Source organism: Carlito syrichta, unplaced genomic scaffold, assembly GCF_000164805.1.
Source record: "Carlito syrichta isolate Samal-C Ts95f unplaced genomic scaffold, Tarsius_syrichta-2.0.1 Scaffold316302, whole genome shotgun sequence".
Classification (NCBI taxonomy): domain Eukaryota; kingdom Metazoa; phylum Chordata; class Mammalia; order Primates; family Tarsiidae; genus Carlito; species Carlito syrichta.
The window spans coordinates 1,603,775-1,621,671 of record NW_007260398.1 but is presented as its reverse complement, the minus strand read 5'-3'; the positions used below and the strand labels follow the sequence as shown (position 1 = coordinate 1,621,671).

The 17,897-nt window shown below is 36.4% G+C and overlaps 1 protein-coding gene across 1 annotated transcript in view; it reads left to right on the top strand.

The window, feature by feature from the left end:
- ENTHD1 (ENTH domain containing 1) overlaps positions 1–17,897 on the top strand; it is a 127,700-nt gene that overhangs the window by 48,821 nt on the left and 60,982 nt on the right. The window contains exon 4 of the mRNA XM_008074124.1: positions 5,742–5,862. Within this exon, the coding sequence (XP_008072315.1) occupies positions 5,742–5,862 (121 nt within the window). The remainder of the gene's footprint in view (positions 1–5,741; positions 5,863–17,897) is intronic.

Genomic DNA, 17,897 nt, shown 5'->3' with positions numbered 1-17,897 from the left:
TTTTTTTTTTTTTTTTTTTGAGTTGGAGTCTCTGTCACAGCCACCCCAGTGTTAACCTGCTGGGCTCTGGTGATCCTTCCACCTCAGCCTTCCAAGTATAGAACTATAGGTGCCCACTACTACGCCTGGCTAATTTTTGTATTTATTGTAGAGACCAGGTCTCGCCAAATTGCCTGGGCTGGTCTCAAACCCACGGGTTCAGGCAATCCACTTTCCTCAGCCTCCCAAATTGCTGGGATTACAGGCTGAGCCAGACTTGAAATTTAATTGGAATCATATCAGTATTAAGTCATGATGAATTTTACCTTAACATTATTTTTGAAAATTACGACACTTCTAAATACTCACAGGTCAAAGAGGAAGTCTCAAAAGAAGTGCCAGAATACACAGAACTGAATTAAAATGAAACACAGCATATCAACATATGAAATACAGCTAATATAGTGGTGAGAGGGAAATTTTTAGCACTTGTATTTGTAGTGTAAGCATTTTTAAAATGCTTCCATTTAGAAAAGATGAAAGGTCTAAAATCAATAACCTAAATTCCTTCTTTAAGAAATTTAAGAAAAGCAAAATAAAACCATGAGAAACAGAAGAAAAAAATAATAAAGGGTGGAAAACAAGAAATAATAAAACTGAAAACAAGAAAACAACAGAGAAAAATGAATGAATTAAAATGCTGTTTCTTTGAAAAAATTAAAAATAAATAAAATAAGTAAATAAAAATAAATTAGTAAAAATAATTTAAAAGATAATGAAAGGTGATGAAACTCTAGTAAAACTGACAGAGACAAAAAGTGAAAACACAAATCACCAATATCAGGATGAAACAAGAGCTACTACAGCAGTTCTTTCAGTCATGAAAGGATAAGAAGGGTTACTGCCATCAATTGTATGGTTATAAATTTGACACTTTGGAAGAAATAGAACAATTTTCAGAAAAATAAATTACCCAAACTCAATCAGGATGAAATATAACCTAAATAGTCATATAATCATTTTAAAAAATTGAATTTATAATATAAGTTTCCTGAAAAAGAAATCTACAGTCCCAGATGGCTTTCCTGGAGATTTCTACTAAATATTTAAAGAAAAATTAACAGGAATTTTACACAATGTCTTCCAGAAAGCAGAAGAGGAGAAGACACTTACCAATTCATTTTATGAGGTGAGTATTACTCTGATACCAATTTCAGACAAAGACAGTACAAAAAAGAAAACTACAGATCAGTATTTCTCATGAAACTAGATGCAAAAATCCTCAACAAAATATTAGCCAATTGAGTCTAGCAATATATAAAAAGAATTATACACCATAACTAAGTAGGATTTAATCCAAGTATGGGAGACTCGTTAAACATTTGAAAATCAATGTAATTTATCATATTAACAAGCTAAAGAAGAAGAATCATAGGATGATCTCAATGATACAGAAAAGCATTTGACAAAATTTAGCACCCATTTATGATAAAACTTTCAGCAAACTAGAAATAGAAGAAAATTTTCTTAAACTGATAAAGACCATCTACAGAAAACTTACAGTTGACATCATACTAAATGATGAATAGTTTTCCTCTAAGATCAAGAATGAAGATAGTACATATCCATATCCTCTCATCACTCTTACTCAACATAGTACTAAAAGTTCTAGTCACTGCAGTAAGGCAAGAAAAAGAAAGAAAAGGCATGTAAAATGTAAAGGAAAAAATAAAACTCTCCCTGTTTAGAGATGACATAATTGTCTACATAGAAAATCTCAAAGAAACAAAAACAAAAGCTTCATAGAACCAGTAGGGTTGTGGGATACAAAATCAAATACAAAAATCAATTAAATTTCTACATACCAACAGTGAACATGCAGAAATAGACAATGCTATTTTACATTCACTTCTCCAAAGTGAAATACTTTGGCTTAAATGTAACACAATGTGTACAGAATATGTAAAAAATTATAAAATACTGTTGAAAGAAATTCAAGAAGACGAATGAAGAGACATACTGTATACATGGATTGGAGGACTCAACATAGTAAAGATACCCTAGTAAAGATGCCCCTAATTACTCTATAGGTTTAATGTCATTCATATTAAAATCCCAGCAAAGTTTTTTGAAGGTATAGGTTACAACATTTATTCTAAAATTGATGTGGAAAGACACAGGCCCTAGAATAGCTAAAGCAATCTTAAAAAGGAAGAATAAAATGGGAATAATCACTTTTGCCTGATATTAAGTCCTATGTATAGCTACAATAATCATGAGACTGTAATATTGGTGGAGAGATAGATACTAGGATCATTGAAACAAAATAGAGTATCCAGAAATAGACACACACAAATATGGCCAACTGATTTTTTACAAAAGTGTGAAAGAAATTCAATGTAGGAAGATTATCCTTTTCAACAAATAGTGCTGGAGCAATTGGACATTCAGACAAAACCATGAATCTCAGCTTAAAGCTTTTACAGGAATTCACTCCCAATGAATCACAGACAAGTGAAAAATCTAAAACTTTTAGAAAAATAGAGGGGAAATAGCTTTGAGATCTAGTACTGGCCAAAAGCATGATCCCTGAAAGGAAAAAAATTGATAAATCAGACCTCATCAAAATTAAAAACTTTTGCTCTGCAGAAGACTGCTAAAAGAATGAAAAGAGAAGCTATGTACCATGAGAAAATGTTTGAAAGCCACACATCTGGCAAATGACTAATATCTGGAGCATAATAAGAACTGTAAAAACTCACCAGTTTAAAAACAGTTCAATTAGAAAATGGACAAATGATATGAACAGTTGTTTCAGTAAATATAGATTTTGGTGATTGAGCACATAAAAGATGGTTAACATTGTTAGCCTTTAGGAAAATGTAATTTAAATGTGCTTTAAAAATGGCTAAAATTAAAAATATTGACAACATTAAATGCTGGTGAGAATGCGGAGAAATTGTAACACTCATATATTACTGGTAGGAATGCAAAATGGTACAGCTACTCTGGAGAACAGTTTAGTAGTTTCTTATAAAACAAAACATGTGCTCTCGGCCTTAGCACCATCTTCTTGGAAACCTCTGCGCCATGAGGGCCAAGTGGAGGAAGAAGCAAATGTGCAGGCTGAAGCACAAAAGAAGAAGGATGAGGCAGAGGTCCAAGTAAATCTCTAGCTTGTGCACCCAGGGAAGCAACAGAAGCAGAAGCATGGAATGCCAAAGGCTCGGGACGCTGGTACAAGTTGTCGGACTGCATGCTGTCTAACTTGTCTCTCCAGGAATCTAGAACTCTATGCCATCTGATTGTCAAGACCACCTCTGAGAGACCCACTTTGCTCATCATAACAAAACAGTCTCTATTGGTCCTTGGCCCTGGACCTGTGACATTCTGGACTAGTTCTGTATTGAGTTGTGGCTGAGTGTAACGAGTGAACAATAAATCATCTCTTCTGCTGTCTTAGCTGAAGAACTAAAAAAAAAAAAAAAAATCAAACAAACAAAAAAACCCCATATGACAGCCATAAGATCCAGCAATTGCACTATTTATTTATATCATACAGGAACCTCTACACAAATAGTCCCAGCAGCTTTATTTGTACATGAAAGCTAAAATCTAGAAACAATCCAGATGTCCTTTAATGGGTTAAGCTATGATACATCTATACCATGTGTACTATTCATCAATGAAAAGGAAGGAACAGCTGAAATACACAACAATTTGAATGAGTCTCCATGAATTAATACCAAGTGAAAAAAAAAAATTCCAAACGGTTACATACGGTATGATTCCATTTACATAACATTCTTTAAATGTCAAAATTATAGAAATGAACAGATTTGGAATTAGTAGGGGTGGTGGGGGAATTGTAGGTCTATGAAAGAGCATCAGGAAAAATTTTTGTGATTGTGATAGAAATGTCCTATATCTTGATTGTATCAATGTCAATTTCTTGGATATGATATTGTAATATAACTTTGTAAGATGTTACCTTTGGAAGAAACTTAGTAAAGGATATACAGGCTCTGTCTATTATTTCTTAAAACTAAATGTGGATCATAACAAATCTCAAAAGTTGAATTTTTCAAAGTGGCAAATTACTTTGGAAAATGGTTTGGCAGTTTCTGATGAAGTTAAAAGCATACCTCTGACTCAGCAATTCCACTACTATGTAATAACCAGGAATAATGAGTACATTTGTCCACAGAAAGATTTGCACAAGAATGGTCATAGCAGTTTTATTCACACTAGCTGAAATTTGGAAACAATCCAAATAGTCATACATCAAAGAATGAATAAACAATTTGTGATACATTGACACAATGGAATACTTTTACAGGTAGGAAGGGAGGGAGGGACTACCAATACAAAACAAAACCTGAATGAATTTCACAAATATTATATTGAGCAATAGGAACAAGACACAAAAGTATACATAGTGCATGATTATATTCATATGAAGTGCAAGAATAGGCAAAATTCATGAACGATGATAGTGGTCGTGGCACAGGGTAGAGGGGATGGTATCAACTGGAAAAGAGCTTGAAGAACTTTCCAGACTGAAGGAAATGTGGTTACATAGGTATACACATATGACAGGAGTTACTGAGCTCTACATTTAAAATTTGTGCATTTTACTCTATATTAATTATACCTCAATAAAGTACTAGAAACAATTATCCCCAGTTCACAGGAAAAAAGGTACACCAACCAATCCTACTCTATAGACTTTATTTGAATCCTCTTTCAAATAAGCCATAGAAAAACATATTTGTGACATTTATGAGAAATTGTGATAATTGATGACATTAGCAGTTATTAAGTATATTAGTTTGATATGATTATCATGTTAGAGTTCTTATCAGTTAGAGATTTTTATGATCTGAATATTTGTTTACCCCCAAAATGCATATGTTGAAATCCTAACCCCCAAGGTAATGCTATTAGGAAGTAGGGCCTTTGGGAGGTGATTAGATCATGAGGGCAGAACCCTCATAAATAAGATTAGTGCTTTTATTAAAAACGCCCAGTAGAGTCCCTTGGCCACATTCTGCCATGAGAGGTTTTAGTGAAAAGATGCCTATATAGGAAGTGGTTTCTCACCAGACATTAAATATGCCAGCACCTTGATCCTGGACTTGCCAACCTGCAAAACTAAGAAATAAATTTGTTATTTATAAGGAAGCTGGTTGATGGCATTTTGTTATAGCAGCCCAAATGGGCTAAGACGGAGATACTTATTGAAATAAGGGGTTATTCTAGGGTTTGTTTCAAAGTAAAATAGATGGATGTGGTAGGGATATAAATGAAACAAATTAACTATGAGCTGATTATTGTTTAACATGCATGATTGGATTGATTATCTATTCTGTCTACTGTTTTACTCCATAATAGATAAAAATTTTAAATATGAATAAATGATTCATGTAGATTTATTATTATCAGTAAAACGAAATAATTGGCCTCTAAGATAGTATTTTCTAGTGATGTTGAAAGGGTGGTAGGTAAAGGTAATGCTGTAAACAAAAATATTGTGGTTTACACAAGTTGTCTTCAGCAAGAAGCGGGATTCCCGAGGGTGGAAAACCATCCTATACTCAGTAGACATCCAAGTGTATTGATAACTTATGTGTGAGTTACTTAAATTAAAATGTGTTTATGATGATGTTAGCACAGATAAATACTTTGTAGCTCCATAAATTGTCCATTCAATGAGGTTAATTTTGGTTTTTAAACTGTCATGCTCTCGTGTTTTCCATCAGGACCTGATACTATTTTATGATGATGATTCAAAGCAACTTTTACCAACAATACCTCCTTCAATTATCTCAACTGCATCGCTGTCAGAAGGGGAAACAGAAGTTTGTAACCTCTTGGATGCAGGTAAATTGGTTAAGGAATAGGAGGTTTATTCAGGAATGTGAATAAGAAACACTGGGTAGGAATTATTTTTTATCAAATTTTATTTTGTGAAATATACCAACAGTTGGTTTTTATTTAACTTTGATAATGAGGGACAGGTCTGGCATGGGTAATTTCAACCTGTAACATGGTCCTATAATCATCTTATTTTGCCATTTGTTTCAGTGATTTTTCTTTTTCTTTTTCTTTTTTGGTTTCAAAAATTAATTATAAGTCTTAAATCTTTTACAAATGGTTTAACTCCTTTTGTCGTTTTTAAGTTTTTTAAAATTTTGAGTCAGAGTCTCACTCTGTCATCCAGGCTGGAGTGCAATGGCACGATCATAGCTACTGTAGCCTCCACTTGCTGGACTCAGGCAGTCCTTCTGCCTTAGCCTTCCTGGGACTACAGGTGTGTGCCACCTCACCTAGCTACTATTTTGTTTTAATTACTTATTGTAGAGACAGAGTTTCACCATGTACCCAGGCTGGTCTTGAACCCCTGGGCTCAGGCAATCCTCTCACCTCAGTTTCTCAAAGTGCTGGGATTACAGGATTACAGGCATGAGCCTCTATATCCAGCCAGCTTCTTTTTGATAAAGAATTTAAATTATGACATCTTTCAAAAGCAGGCATTAAGTGAAAATTGGTTAATCGTCTCTTGAATAATTAACATTAGAGAAAGGTATAGTATGAAACTATATAAAACTAGCCTTCAATAAATTGCACAATTGAATTCCAGCTGGGCTCTGCTCCTGATCTTGATCCTGTAGGATCTGATTGATTCATTGTTGAGTCATTCCTTCCTGTCTCTATTTTCCATGATCTTTCAATTTTCAATGCATTCTTTCTCTTGATTTTCTCGGAAAGTAAGGTCTTCTGCCAAGATGAGAATGAAACATTCTCATTAGCATCTTTCATCTCTTTACAAATCTTTGCTTATATTCATCTGGGCAGTTTTTCCTTTATCACAGAGGTGATGCCTTATTTTTTGAGTTCCATCTTCTTCCTCTTCTTGGACCATGCACCTCAAATTTTCTACTTGTGTAGATCTACAGTATCCAAACTATAAATGCTATAGTTTGCTAGTATAGATTTATTTTATTTTATGAGTTCGTATTTATAGTATTTTCTTATAAAGCAAGTTGTGAGAATGATGAGAATATTTTAATAAACAAAAAAACCCCCAAAGATATTGAGGATTATGGTGTTATTTATGTAAGGATGGCATTATTCACATGGAAAATTGGTTACAAATGGCTATAATTTTTAGACAGCTTGCTTTGTATTCTTAAACAGATCCAGAAGCTAGAAGATGGGTAGTAAGGAAAATGTTTTTGTATTCTAACATCTTCTAACATTTTTTTTGCTAAATTTTTTTTAACAGATTTTCTTCTTTAGAGCGTTTCTAGATTCACAGCGAAACTGAGTGCAAAGTACAGTTTCCATATTCTCCTTCCCCCCACACTTGTAGTCTCTTCCATGATCAATATTCCATACCAGAGTGATATATTTGTTACAACCAATGAGCCTACATTGACACATCATAATCATCCAGAGTCCATAGTTTACACTAGGGTTTACTCTTGTTGTTATACATTCTATGGGCTTAGACATGTCATTATAAAAATGACATGCATCCACCAGATATCAGATAGTAGTTTCACTGTCTTAAAAATTCTTTGTGCCCTGTCAATTTATCCCTTCCTCTCCTTACCTCTGGCAACTACTGATCTTTTTACTGTCTCCATATTTTTTTCTTTTCCAGAATGTCATAGAGTTAGACTCATACAGTATGTATGATTTTTAGATTGGCTTTTTTTACTTAGTAATTTGCATCTAGGGTTCATGTCTTTTCATGGTTTGATAGCTCTTTTCTTTTTAGTCCTGAGCAGGAGGTACACAATTTATTTATCTATTTACCTACTGAAGGACATCTTGGTTGTTTTCAAACTTTGGCAGTTATGAATAAAGCTGCTGCAAGCATTGTGTCAGGTTTTTGTGTGGACATAAGTTTTCCCTCCTAACATTTTTATTTATTTTTTTGAGTCAAGGTCATACTCTGTCACCCAGACTGGAGTACAGTGGCACAATCACAGCTCACCACAGCCTCCACCTCCTGAACTCAGCCAATTCTTTTGCCTGAGTCTCCCAAGTAGTTGGGAATACAGGCATGCACCACCATAGCTGGCTAATTTTTAAATTTTTTTTGTAGAGATGGAGTCTAGCTTTGTTGCCTAGGCTGGTCTCCTTGGCTCAAGCAATCTTTTTGCTTCAGCCTCCCAAAGTGCCGGGATTACAGGTGTGAGCCACCCTATCCGCCTTCCTAACATTTTAACACAAGTGAAATTGAGTATAAATGAGTATCAGAAGCAATCCTAAAGAAGAAAAAGGTCACAAAACATGTAGCCTAAGGGGATGACACCAGTTTACTTGACTGGGACCCATCCTAATTATAGGGGCTTTTTCTATTTTTAAGTCTTTCATTTCTGCAATCTTTCTTTGACAGTAATCTCAGATATATCTTGCAAAATGCAGATTTTAGCATTTCACTTCCCAACTTAAAAACTTTCAACAGTTCTCCACTGGCAATAGGATAAGTCTAATTTTTAAAATAGTATTATATAAGACTTTCAGAATATGATCCCAGTCAGATTATGGGCTTTGTCACCTAAAATGATGCTCTGTGATATTCCATTACTTATGTACTTTCTTTCCTTTAGCATGTCTTTGTTCTTGTTAACTTTAGCTGTGTAAAACATTGTCCTGAAACTTTGTGGCATAGAGTAATCATTTATGCTGCTCATGGATTCTCTGGGTCAGGAATTAGGACAGGGCACAGTGGGGTTGACTTGTCTCTGTTCCATGATGCATATCTGGGCCTCAGCCTGGGAGCACAAAGGCTGGGGCAGGAATCATCTGAAGGCTCGCTCACTCACATGTCTGGCAGTTGGTGCTGGCTTTCGGCTGGGGGCCTCAGTTCCTCTCCACGTGAACCTCTTCATGTGGTTTTTCCACGTAGGTTAGTTTGGGCTTCCACACTGCATGATGACTGGCTTCCAAGGGTGAGCATTTTGTGAAAGAAAGGACCAGGCAGAAGCCGAATAATCTCAGAAGTCATGCTGTAATACTTCTCCTCATTCTGTTCATCAAGGCAATCACAAAATCCTGCCCAAGTTCAAGGGGGTGAGGACATAGACCCCCTGCCTCTCCATGGAGGAGTGTCAATGTCATATCGAAAGCAAAGCATATTGGATGGGATATATGTTGGTACAGTCATCTTTGGAAAATATCTGCCACAATCTTCCCTCAAATTATAAATGCTTGACAAAATCTTATTCAAAAAGCAAGACCTGATGAAAATGTCACTACTGCTATAAAAATCTTTCTGCATGCTAAACTAGTTTCTTCTTTTATTATGTTCACAGAGGACTTTGTCCATACCCCTAATTATAGAATTTATGATTTTGTCATAATTATTTTATATTATTTGTTTTAAAATTATATAAGTAATAAGTGAATATACTCATTTTTAAAAGTTCAAACAGAATTTTAGCTTTATATAAAACTAAAACCCCCTTGACTGTCCCTTATCCCAACACAGTCCTCCCACCCAGAGTTAACTATTACCAGTTTGGTGGTTACCTCCCATACCTTTCTCCGTGCTTTTACATACATACATGTACTTTTAGAGGTATACAGAATGACTATGCTTTAGAACATTACTCTGTATTTTTCTGAAACTTTTTTAAACTTGAGAAAATTACTTGGCTATCCTTCAATGTATGTCATTATGTAAAGATTTACCATATATATTTTTTTGAGTCAGAGTCTCACTCTTTCGCCCAGGCAGGAGTGCAGTAGCATGCTCATGGCCACCCCAGTGTTGACCTCCTGGGCTCTGGCGATCCTTCCGCCTCAGCCTTCCAAGTAGCTGGAACTATGGGGCATGTACTACCACGCCCAGCTAATTTTTTGATATATTGTAGAGGCAAGGTCTTACCAAGTTGCCCAGCCTGGTCTCAAACCCCTTGGATCAGGCAATCTTCTCGCCTCAGCCTCCCAAAGTGCTGGGATTACAGGCTTGAGCCTCTGAGTCCTGCGTAGATTTACCATATTTTTTTAAGCTCCTGACATGCCTGGATATTATAGTTTATTTCCCTGCTGGTAGACATTTGAATTTTTTATATTTTTCACAATTACAAATAATGCTTCAGTGAGTAGCCATATGTGAATGTTTCTTTAGGGTGTATTCCTAGAAATGGAATCATAATGTGTGCCCATTTTTGCTTTAGTTAATACCATCAAATAGTCCTCAAAATGTCAATATCAATTTATGCTCTGGTTTGCAGCATATAGGAGCATCTGTTAATCCATACCCTCACCAACACTTGATATTTTCAAGTCTTACGTTTTTATCACTTGACTAAAAATTACATTACATAGTAGTTATAATTTATATATATCCACATATTAATTGGATATTTCTATTCTATGGATTGCTTGTTTATATAATTAACCTATTTTTCTTTTGGGATGTTGTTCATTTAAATTATATATATATAAAAATATAAATATATAATGAATAACTAATTCTTCCTGTTATTTATGTTACAAACATCTTTCAGTCTGTGAATTGTCTTTTAACTTTCTTAATGGTGTCTTTATAAAAGTTTTATGTTTTGTATTTATTCTACTTTTCCTTCATAGCTTTTATTTTTTGTGTTTTTAAGGTGATTTTCTTTATATCAACTTCATAGCACATATTCACCCATATTTTATTTTAATTGCTCTTTGATCCATCTAGGTTTAAAGTATTTGTAAATGGTTTCAGATGGGACAGTGGACAGCCAGTTGTTTCAGCAGCATTTATTAACTAGTCCATTGTTCTCTACTCTTTTGAAGTGACTCTTTAACCTGTACTAAATGGTATCTGATTAACTATTCTATTCTATTCTATTCTATTGGTTTACTTTTCTTTTCCTGGTGTAATTTTTTGCAGCTACTATATTAGCATACCCTAGTATTAAATCCTATTTTATTTAACCAGTATTATAGTAATGGTCACTTAGGTTGTTAAACCAGTATTAACCAGTATTTAACCAGTATTATAGTAATGGTCACTTAGGTTGTTTTCATATTTTTGCTATTATAAACAATAATGGGACTGGTGTGGTGGCTCATGCCTTGTAATCCCAGCACTTTGGGAGACCAAGGCAGGAAAATTGCTTGAGGCCAGGCATTCAAGATCCCCATCTCTACCAAATAATAGAAAAATTAACTGGGCATGGTGGTATGTGCTACTTGGAAGGCTGAAGCAGGAGGATCACTTCAACCCAAAAGTTCAAGGCTGCGGTGAGCTATGATTGTGCCACTGCACTTCAGCCTGAGTGACAGAGTGAGACCTTGTCTCGAAAGCAGTAACAACACCTCCTCTCCCCCCCAGAAAATGATGAAATGACATCATTTCTCCCTTCTCAAATAAAGTAGGCTTTTATTTATATTTTTTCACAATTTGACACAGATTCTAAAATACATTGTTCTGAATTTCTGTTGGTAAATTCTGTCCACTTCACTAACTTATCCTTTCAACAGATGGTTCTAATTTCCATGTTATGATTTTGGCAACTTCAGCCCAAGACAAAAATAAAGTAGGAAAGTGACTGTGGTGCAGCACCCTCACTTCTCCTTTTCTCCCTGCCTTTGCCCTCTGCAGGCACATGGTGATCTGCTGTTCACTTTCTGGCCTGCAGTAGAGAGGAGGTCTTACTCCTTCTCACCCTTACCAGCACTTTACATTTGCCTCACTGACTCACCCCTTTCTTTCACCTGCAAAGGAACCACTCTCTTGAATTTTGTACTTACCATTCCTCGCTTTTCTCTATAGTTTTACTGCATGTTTATGTTCCAAACAAGATATTATTTAGTTTCACAGTCTCATGAAGCTTATACAAATAAAATGATTCTGAATTTCTTTTTTGGTGCCTTTTATCACTCAATATTACTTCTTAAGATTCATTTGTTTTCACGGCTGTATAGTATTTTATTATGGGTCATAGTCCTGAGTCATAATGTGTGCTCTTTTTTTAATGTATGTCATGTTATAATGTATTTGTTTATTCTACTGTGGAATACTATCATATTGTGTATCATATTGTGTATGTGTATTGTGTATGTGTAGTATTGTGTCAGGTTTTTGTATTGTAAGCAGTGCTGTTTATGAACTTGTGTACTTGTATGAAACTCCTGGTTCTCATGAACAGCAGTTTCTTTAGGGCATATATTTGAGAGTGAAATTGCCATATAGTTAGATACAAACATCTTCAAATTTGCTAGTTAATGCTAACTTGGGTTTGAAAATTCTAGTTGTTCCATGTCTTCACCAACCCTGAATATTGTCATTTCAAAAAATCGCCAATCTAGTGGGTGGGAATGGTATTTTACTTGTTCCAAAATGTATTGTTTTATAATGAAATTGGGCAAATTTTCTATTTTTTAAAATTTTAAAAAATTTTTAAAATAAAAAAATTTTTTTTTGTTTTTTTTTTTTTGAGTTGGAGTCTCACTGTGTCGCCCAGACTGGAGCGCAGTGGCCACTCCTGGCCACCGCAGCCCCGACCTGCTGGGCTCCAGCGATCCTTCCGCCTCAGCCTTCCACGTAGCTGGAACTACAGGCGCGCGCTACCACTCCCGGTTAATTTTTTGATTTATTGTAGAGATGAGGTCTCGCCTGCCCAGGCAGGTCTCGAACCCGCGGGCTCAGGCAATCCACTCACCTCAGCCTCCCCAAGGCACGGGATTACAGACTGAGCCACCGAGCCCAGCTGGGCATATTTTAATATGTTGAAACATTTCATTGGTATGACTCATTCATGTTTCCTCCTCTGTGAAATGTGTCTGTTCATATCTCTTGGTCATTTTTCTTTTTGGTTGTTTGTCTTTTTCTTAATTGATTTGTAGGCGTTCTTTATTCTGGAAGCTAAGCATTACATCTTTATAAAGTGTTTTTCCAGTTTGTGACTTGTCTTTTAACTTCATATGGAGTTTTCAAATAACAGAAGTTCTGAATTTTAATGAGGTAGAATTTTATTCTTTATGGTTTGTACTTTTTGTAGCTTGTGTTATTTTTAAAAAATTCTTTCTTTTTTCAAGACCATAAAGATAATTCTATATAGGCTAAACTAACTCCCTTCCTTCCTTCCTTCCTTCCTTTCGAGTTGGAGTCTTATTCTGTCACCCAGGCTGGAGTGCAATGGCATACTCACAGCTACCACAGCCTAGATCTGCTAGGCTCAGACAATCCTTCTGTCTCAGCCTTCCAAGTAGCTGGGGCTATAGGCATGCACCACCATGCCTGGCTAATTTTTTGATTTTTTTGTAGAGATGAGGTCTCGCCAAATTGTCCAGGCTGGTCTCAGACCCCTGGGCTCAGCTAATCCTTTTGCCTTCGTATCCCAGGGTGCTAGGATTACAGGTGTGAGCCACCACATCTGGCCTAGGCTAAAATTTCTTATAGTTTTGCTTTCCAAAATTAAAATTTTAATGCAGCTGGAAGTGATGTTCTTGTATGACTCAGGTAGGAGGCCAATTTTACTTCTAAATGGATAGCCAGCTGTCCTGGCATCGTTTATTGAAAAGTCTGTCCTTTCCCCAGTGAACTGTAGTGCCATCTGTATTGTAAAGCAATCTTATACACACTCATGAAGCCGTTTCTGGGCTCTCTATTTTGTTCCATCAGCTATATGACTTTCCCTGCACCAATAAATAGTTTCAATCATGCTACTTCTGTAATAACTCTTGATGAATTTTCCTTTATTAGGAGTGTTTTGCCTATTTTTGACTCTTTGCTTTCCCACATGAAAGCTTATCAAGTTATTTGAAAAAAACCTGTTAGGGATTTTATTGATACTGCTTTGAATCAAATTATTCTATTCATTTAATTATTCTTTAATGTGTTATATTTTATAGTTTTTGCATACAAGCTTTATATATCTTTGGTAAGATTTGGTCCTGGGTCCTTCATATATTTTCATTGCTACTGTAAAGAATATCATTTTATAAATTGCATTTTCTAACTGTTGATGACAAAAATGAATGGAATTAATTTTTGTATATTGGTTTTGTAGCCAGTACCTTGCTTAACTCTTACCAATTTTCCTAATTTATCTGTAGATTCTTCTGGGTTTCTTATGTTAAATCATTTCATCTGTGAATAGTGACAGATTTGTTTCCTTCATTTGGAAACCATATACTTTATATTTTGTTTCTTACCTCACTATGCTAGATGGAACTACTTATACAGTGCTGAATGAAAGTGTGATCATAGGCTTCCTAGACTTATCTTAGAATGATTTCAACATTTTGCCATTAAGACAGAGATGTTTACTGTGTGCTTTTGCAGATTTCCATTCCTAATTTGTTAATAGTTTTATCTTGGCTATCTGTTGAATTTTCTCCATTTTAAGTATGTATATAGATAATTTTAGGTTGTTGTTCTTTGGGCCATTACTTTTGTAAATAAGTTGATTTCCAAATATTGAAACAACCTTGAAATCCTGGAATCAGCTCAATTTGATTATGATATATTATCTTTTATATTATGTTAGTGGATTGGATTTGCCAGTGTTTTGGAGTTTTACATCTATGTCTATGAGTGAAATCAGTTAGTTTTTTTTCCTCTAAAATTCTCTGTCATGTTTTGAAATGAAGGTCATACTAGACTCAAAAAGAGGGGGCTGGGCTCGGTGGCTCAGCCTGTAATCCTAGCACTTTGGGAGACCGAGGCAAATGGATTACCTGAGCCCGTGGGATCGAGACCAGACTGGGCAACTTGGGAAGACCTTGTCTCTACAATAAATCAAAAAAATTAGCCGGGCACGGCAGTACGCATCTGTAGTTCTGGCTACTTGGAAGGCTGAGGTGGAAGGATCGCTGGAGCCCAGCAGGTCAACGCTGGGGTGGCCATGAGTGTGCCACTGCACTCCAGCCTGTGTGACAGAGTGAGACTTCAATTAAAAAAAAAAAAGAGTTGGAAAGTATTTGTTCTTTTTCATATTCTGTAGTTTGTGTAGGGTTGTTTGTGAGTTACTGTGAAAATAGATAAGGTGTTCTGTAAGTGCACTAATGGTGGTGCTGGCAGGAGAACTGCAGGCACAGAAGGTAAATCTGCACCCAGAATGTGTGTATCTCCCTGTTAAGACAAAACACTGCTCCTTCCATCATGGAAGGGGTTCAGTGCAATCAACCTGCCACGAGGTAACTGGCTGTTTTCCCTGCTGGAGTGTAGCATTAGCCTCTACTCTTGGCAGTTTGAACAGTCAGCATTGGTGGTAGCCAAGCCACATGGATGATGAACTGTTTGTGTTGTGGAGCACATGCTTTTCAAGGTCATCCCTGCTGCATGGCCAGAGTCCACTGAACAACTACTGGTCTGACTAGGGAAGAAGGAATATTGCCGACTATGAATAGTGCATTTTTTCCCTTCTTGATTTTTGAGAGCCTTCTCCCTGACAGGCATTTATAGAGACATAGATATCTTCACATCGTGTGCATATCCTGAGAGGTCTATCCACATGCCTCCTTGTCACCAATCTTCTAATCTTATTCTTTCCAAGTTCCTGGTCAGCATCCATTAGCCACTGCTTGTGAATTGCTCTTAATATATATCTTAGGCATCTTGCCTTCCAAGATGATGTACTGTTTGCAATTCTGTCTACTAAGAGAATTTTCCTGTCTTTCAGGAGCACTTATAGGTGGGGCTGTAATTTAGCAGTCATCCACTTCTGAGTAGTGCTGGCATACTTAACATATTGGAAATCCTAGCTAATTTCACCTTTAAACCAAACCTGTACTTATTCCTGTTAACTGGCAATAGAGAGTTCTCTATGAAGCTATAGCTGTAGGTTGGAAAGAGGCAGCGAAGGAGTAGGAACATGAACTGTGGAGTCTGAGCCACCTGCTTGTATTGTTTACATGGGCCTTCTGGACTGGCTTCATCTGCTTTTATATATGCTGTTTTGATTTGACAATGGAATGCTGCTGTGCACCTCCAGTTTCATCTTCTGCAGATCAGATAACACCCATTACATGAGGGGATATAATCACTTGGTATCCTGTGGTCAGGCATTCAGGGGCCATTCTATCAGGGACTGGTAGCAAACCAAGAGTTATTTTTTAAGTGGATAATAACTGGAGGCAAAAGAAGGCATGGCCTTACTCCAAAGTCACAGGAGCTGGCTCTGAGTTCCTACTGGGACTGGTCAGAGGCTCCAATGAGCATCTGTCCGCCTCAGACACTTGCCTTACCATTGGTTCTATTAGCTTTTATGGGTCAAGTGTTGGGGCAGTTTATCCAGTAGTCTGGACCTGCTGGAGGGCCTTTTCTTGCTTTCATTTCCACTCAAAACTGGCAGTAAATGGTGAGTACAACATACCATAACCTCTAAAATTCAGAGAGGTCCATGACTATTGTTTCTTTCTTTATATTGGGCAGTTCAAGTTGCTATAACTTGTCTCTTACTGTAACGGGGGTGTCCTGACATGCTCTAAATGTCTGAATACTCTAAAAACATCACAAATGAGGCAGTCCCTTGAACTTTCCCAGGACTTATGTCCCACCTTCTGCAGTAGGTAGCACCAAAAGTGATTACTGCTTCCTGCAATAAGTCCAGTTAGCATTGTATCTGCAATAAGCCAGTTCACAGAGCCAGAACCTCTTGATTGAGAAGGAGGTTTAGAGATGATTTGAGATTTAGGAGTTGGGTAAGAGGCCATGATTCCCCTATAATGACAATACTTAGGTTTTCCATATGTATGTATACATAAAGCAGCACTTAGTAGGCTGCCCATCTGTTTCCTATAGATCCTATGATTCACTGACCATTATCACATGTCCTGAAAGCAAAAAAAAAAAAAAAAACATGCCATTGCATCTCTGTGGCTTACTGTGATTATTGTGCCTGGCTTGTCTCTAAGAGTTAAGCACTGCTATCTGGTTTTTACTACTCCAGGATCCCTGTTTCCACCACTGAGATCAGGGAACCCAATTCCATTCCTATGGTCATTTCCAGCCTATAGATGACAACCACTGACTACAAAGCTGTTCAGCTGTTGGTGCCCCATCCCAGTATACTTTTAAAATGCTATGGTGAAGGGGTAGTATCCTCCAAGGCAATTAAAAGGTGGCTGAGAAAGTTGTATGTAATAGACCCATCCCCAAAGTCCTATCTCTGGAGCTTTTAAGTTTTCTTTCCAGTGTGACAGAAAAGTTTTGTTTGTTTGTTTTTTCTGAAGGTCACTTCTGAGTCCACACATGGCACATTCTTGTTCACACCCTCACTCTTTTCATGCTCTACTGAACTGTTAGTCTCAGAAAAACTTTCTTGAACATTTTATGTCCTGAAAATTTTTTTAAAAATTGACACCCTCTCTCCGTGGGTGGCACCCCTGTCATTCTTCCCTGCTTATATGCTGTATAGCACTTATCAGCATCTGACATACTATATAACTTATGTGTCTATCTGATTTAGGAAGGGAACAGTGTGACCCAGGAGTCTCCGGACCACTCTTAGGTATCATAGTAACTCTGCCACTAGCACAGCCCTGACTTTGGGCTGTGTTCTTTGGCCACTTCTAGATATATAGGATGCTCTTGAAGTCATTGTATACAATTTTTGTGTGTTGCTCCTAAATAGGGTGCATTTACTATTATCTTCCATTTTGATGATATTTGCTGCATGCTTTCACATTTCTCTGAAAGCATTTTATATCAATTATCAGCACATTGCAAAGCATGCCTTGAATTATAGAACTGACTGTTGGAATTAGAGAAATTATCAACATGTTAACTGTGTATTATGTGACTGACATTAAGACATCCAATGAGAACCTTTTTAAACTTAATTTTTCTTTATTTTTTACTTAAAAAATATGAGAAAGCATGATTCATGTGTGAAAAACAGACATAAATGAAATTATTAAAGGCTTTCATTGAAATGAATAAATAGGCTGGGCACAAT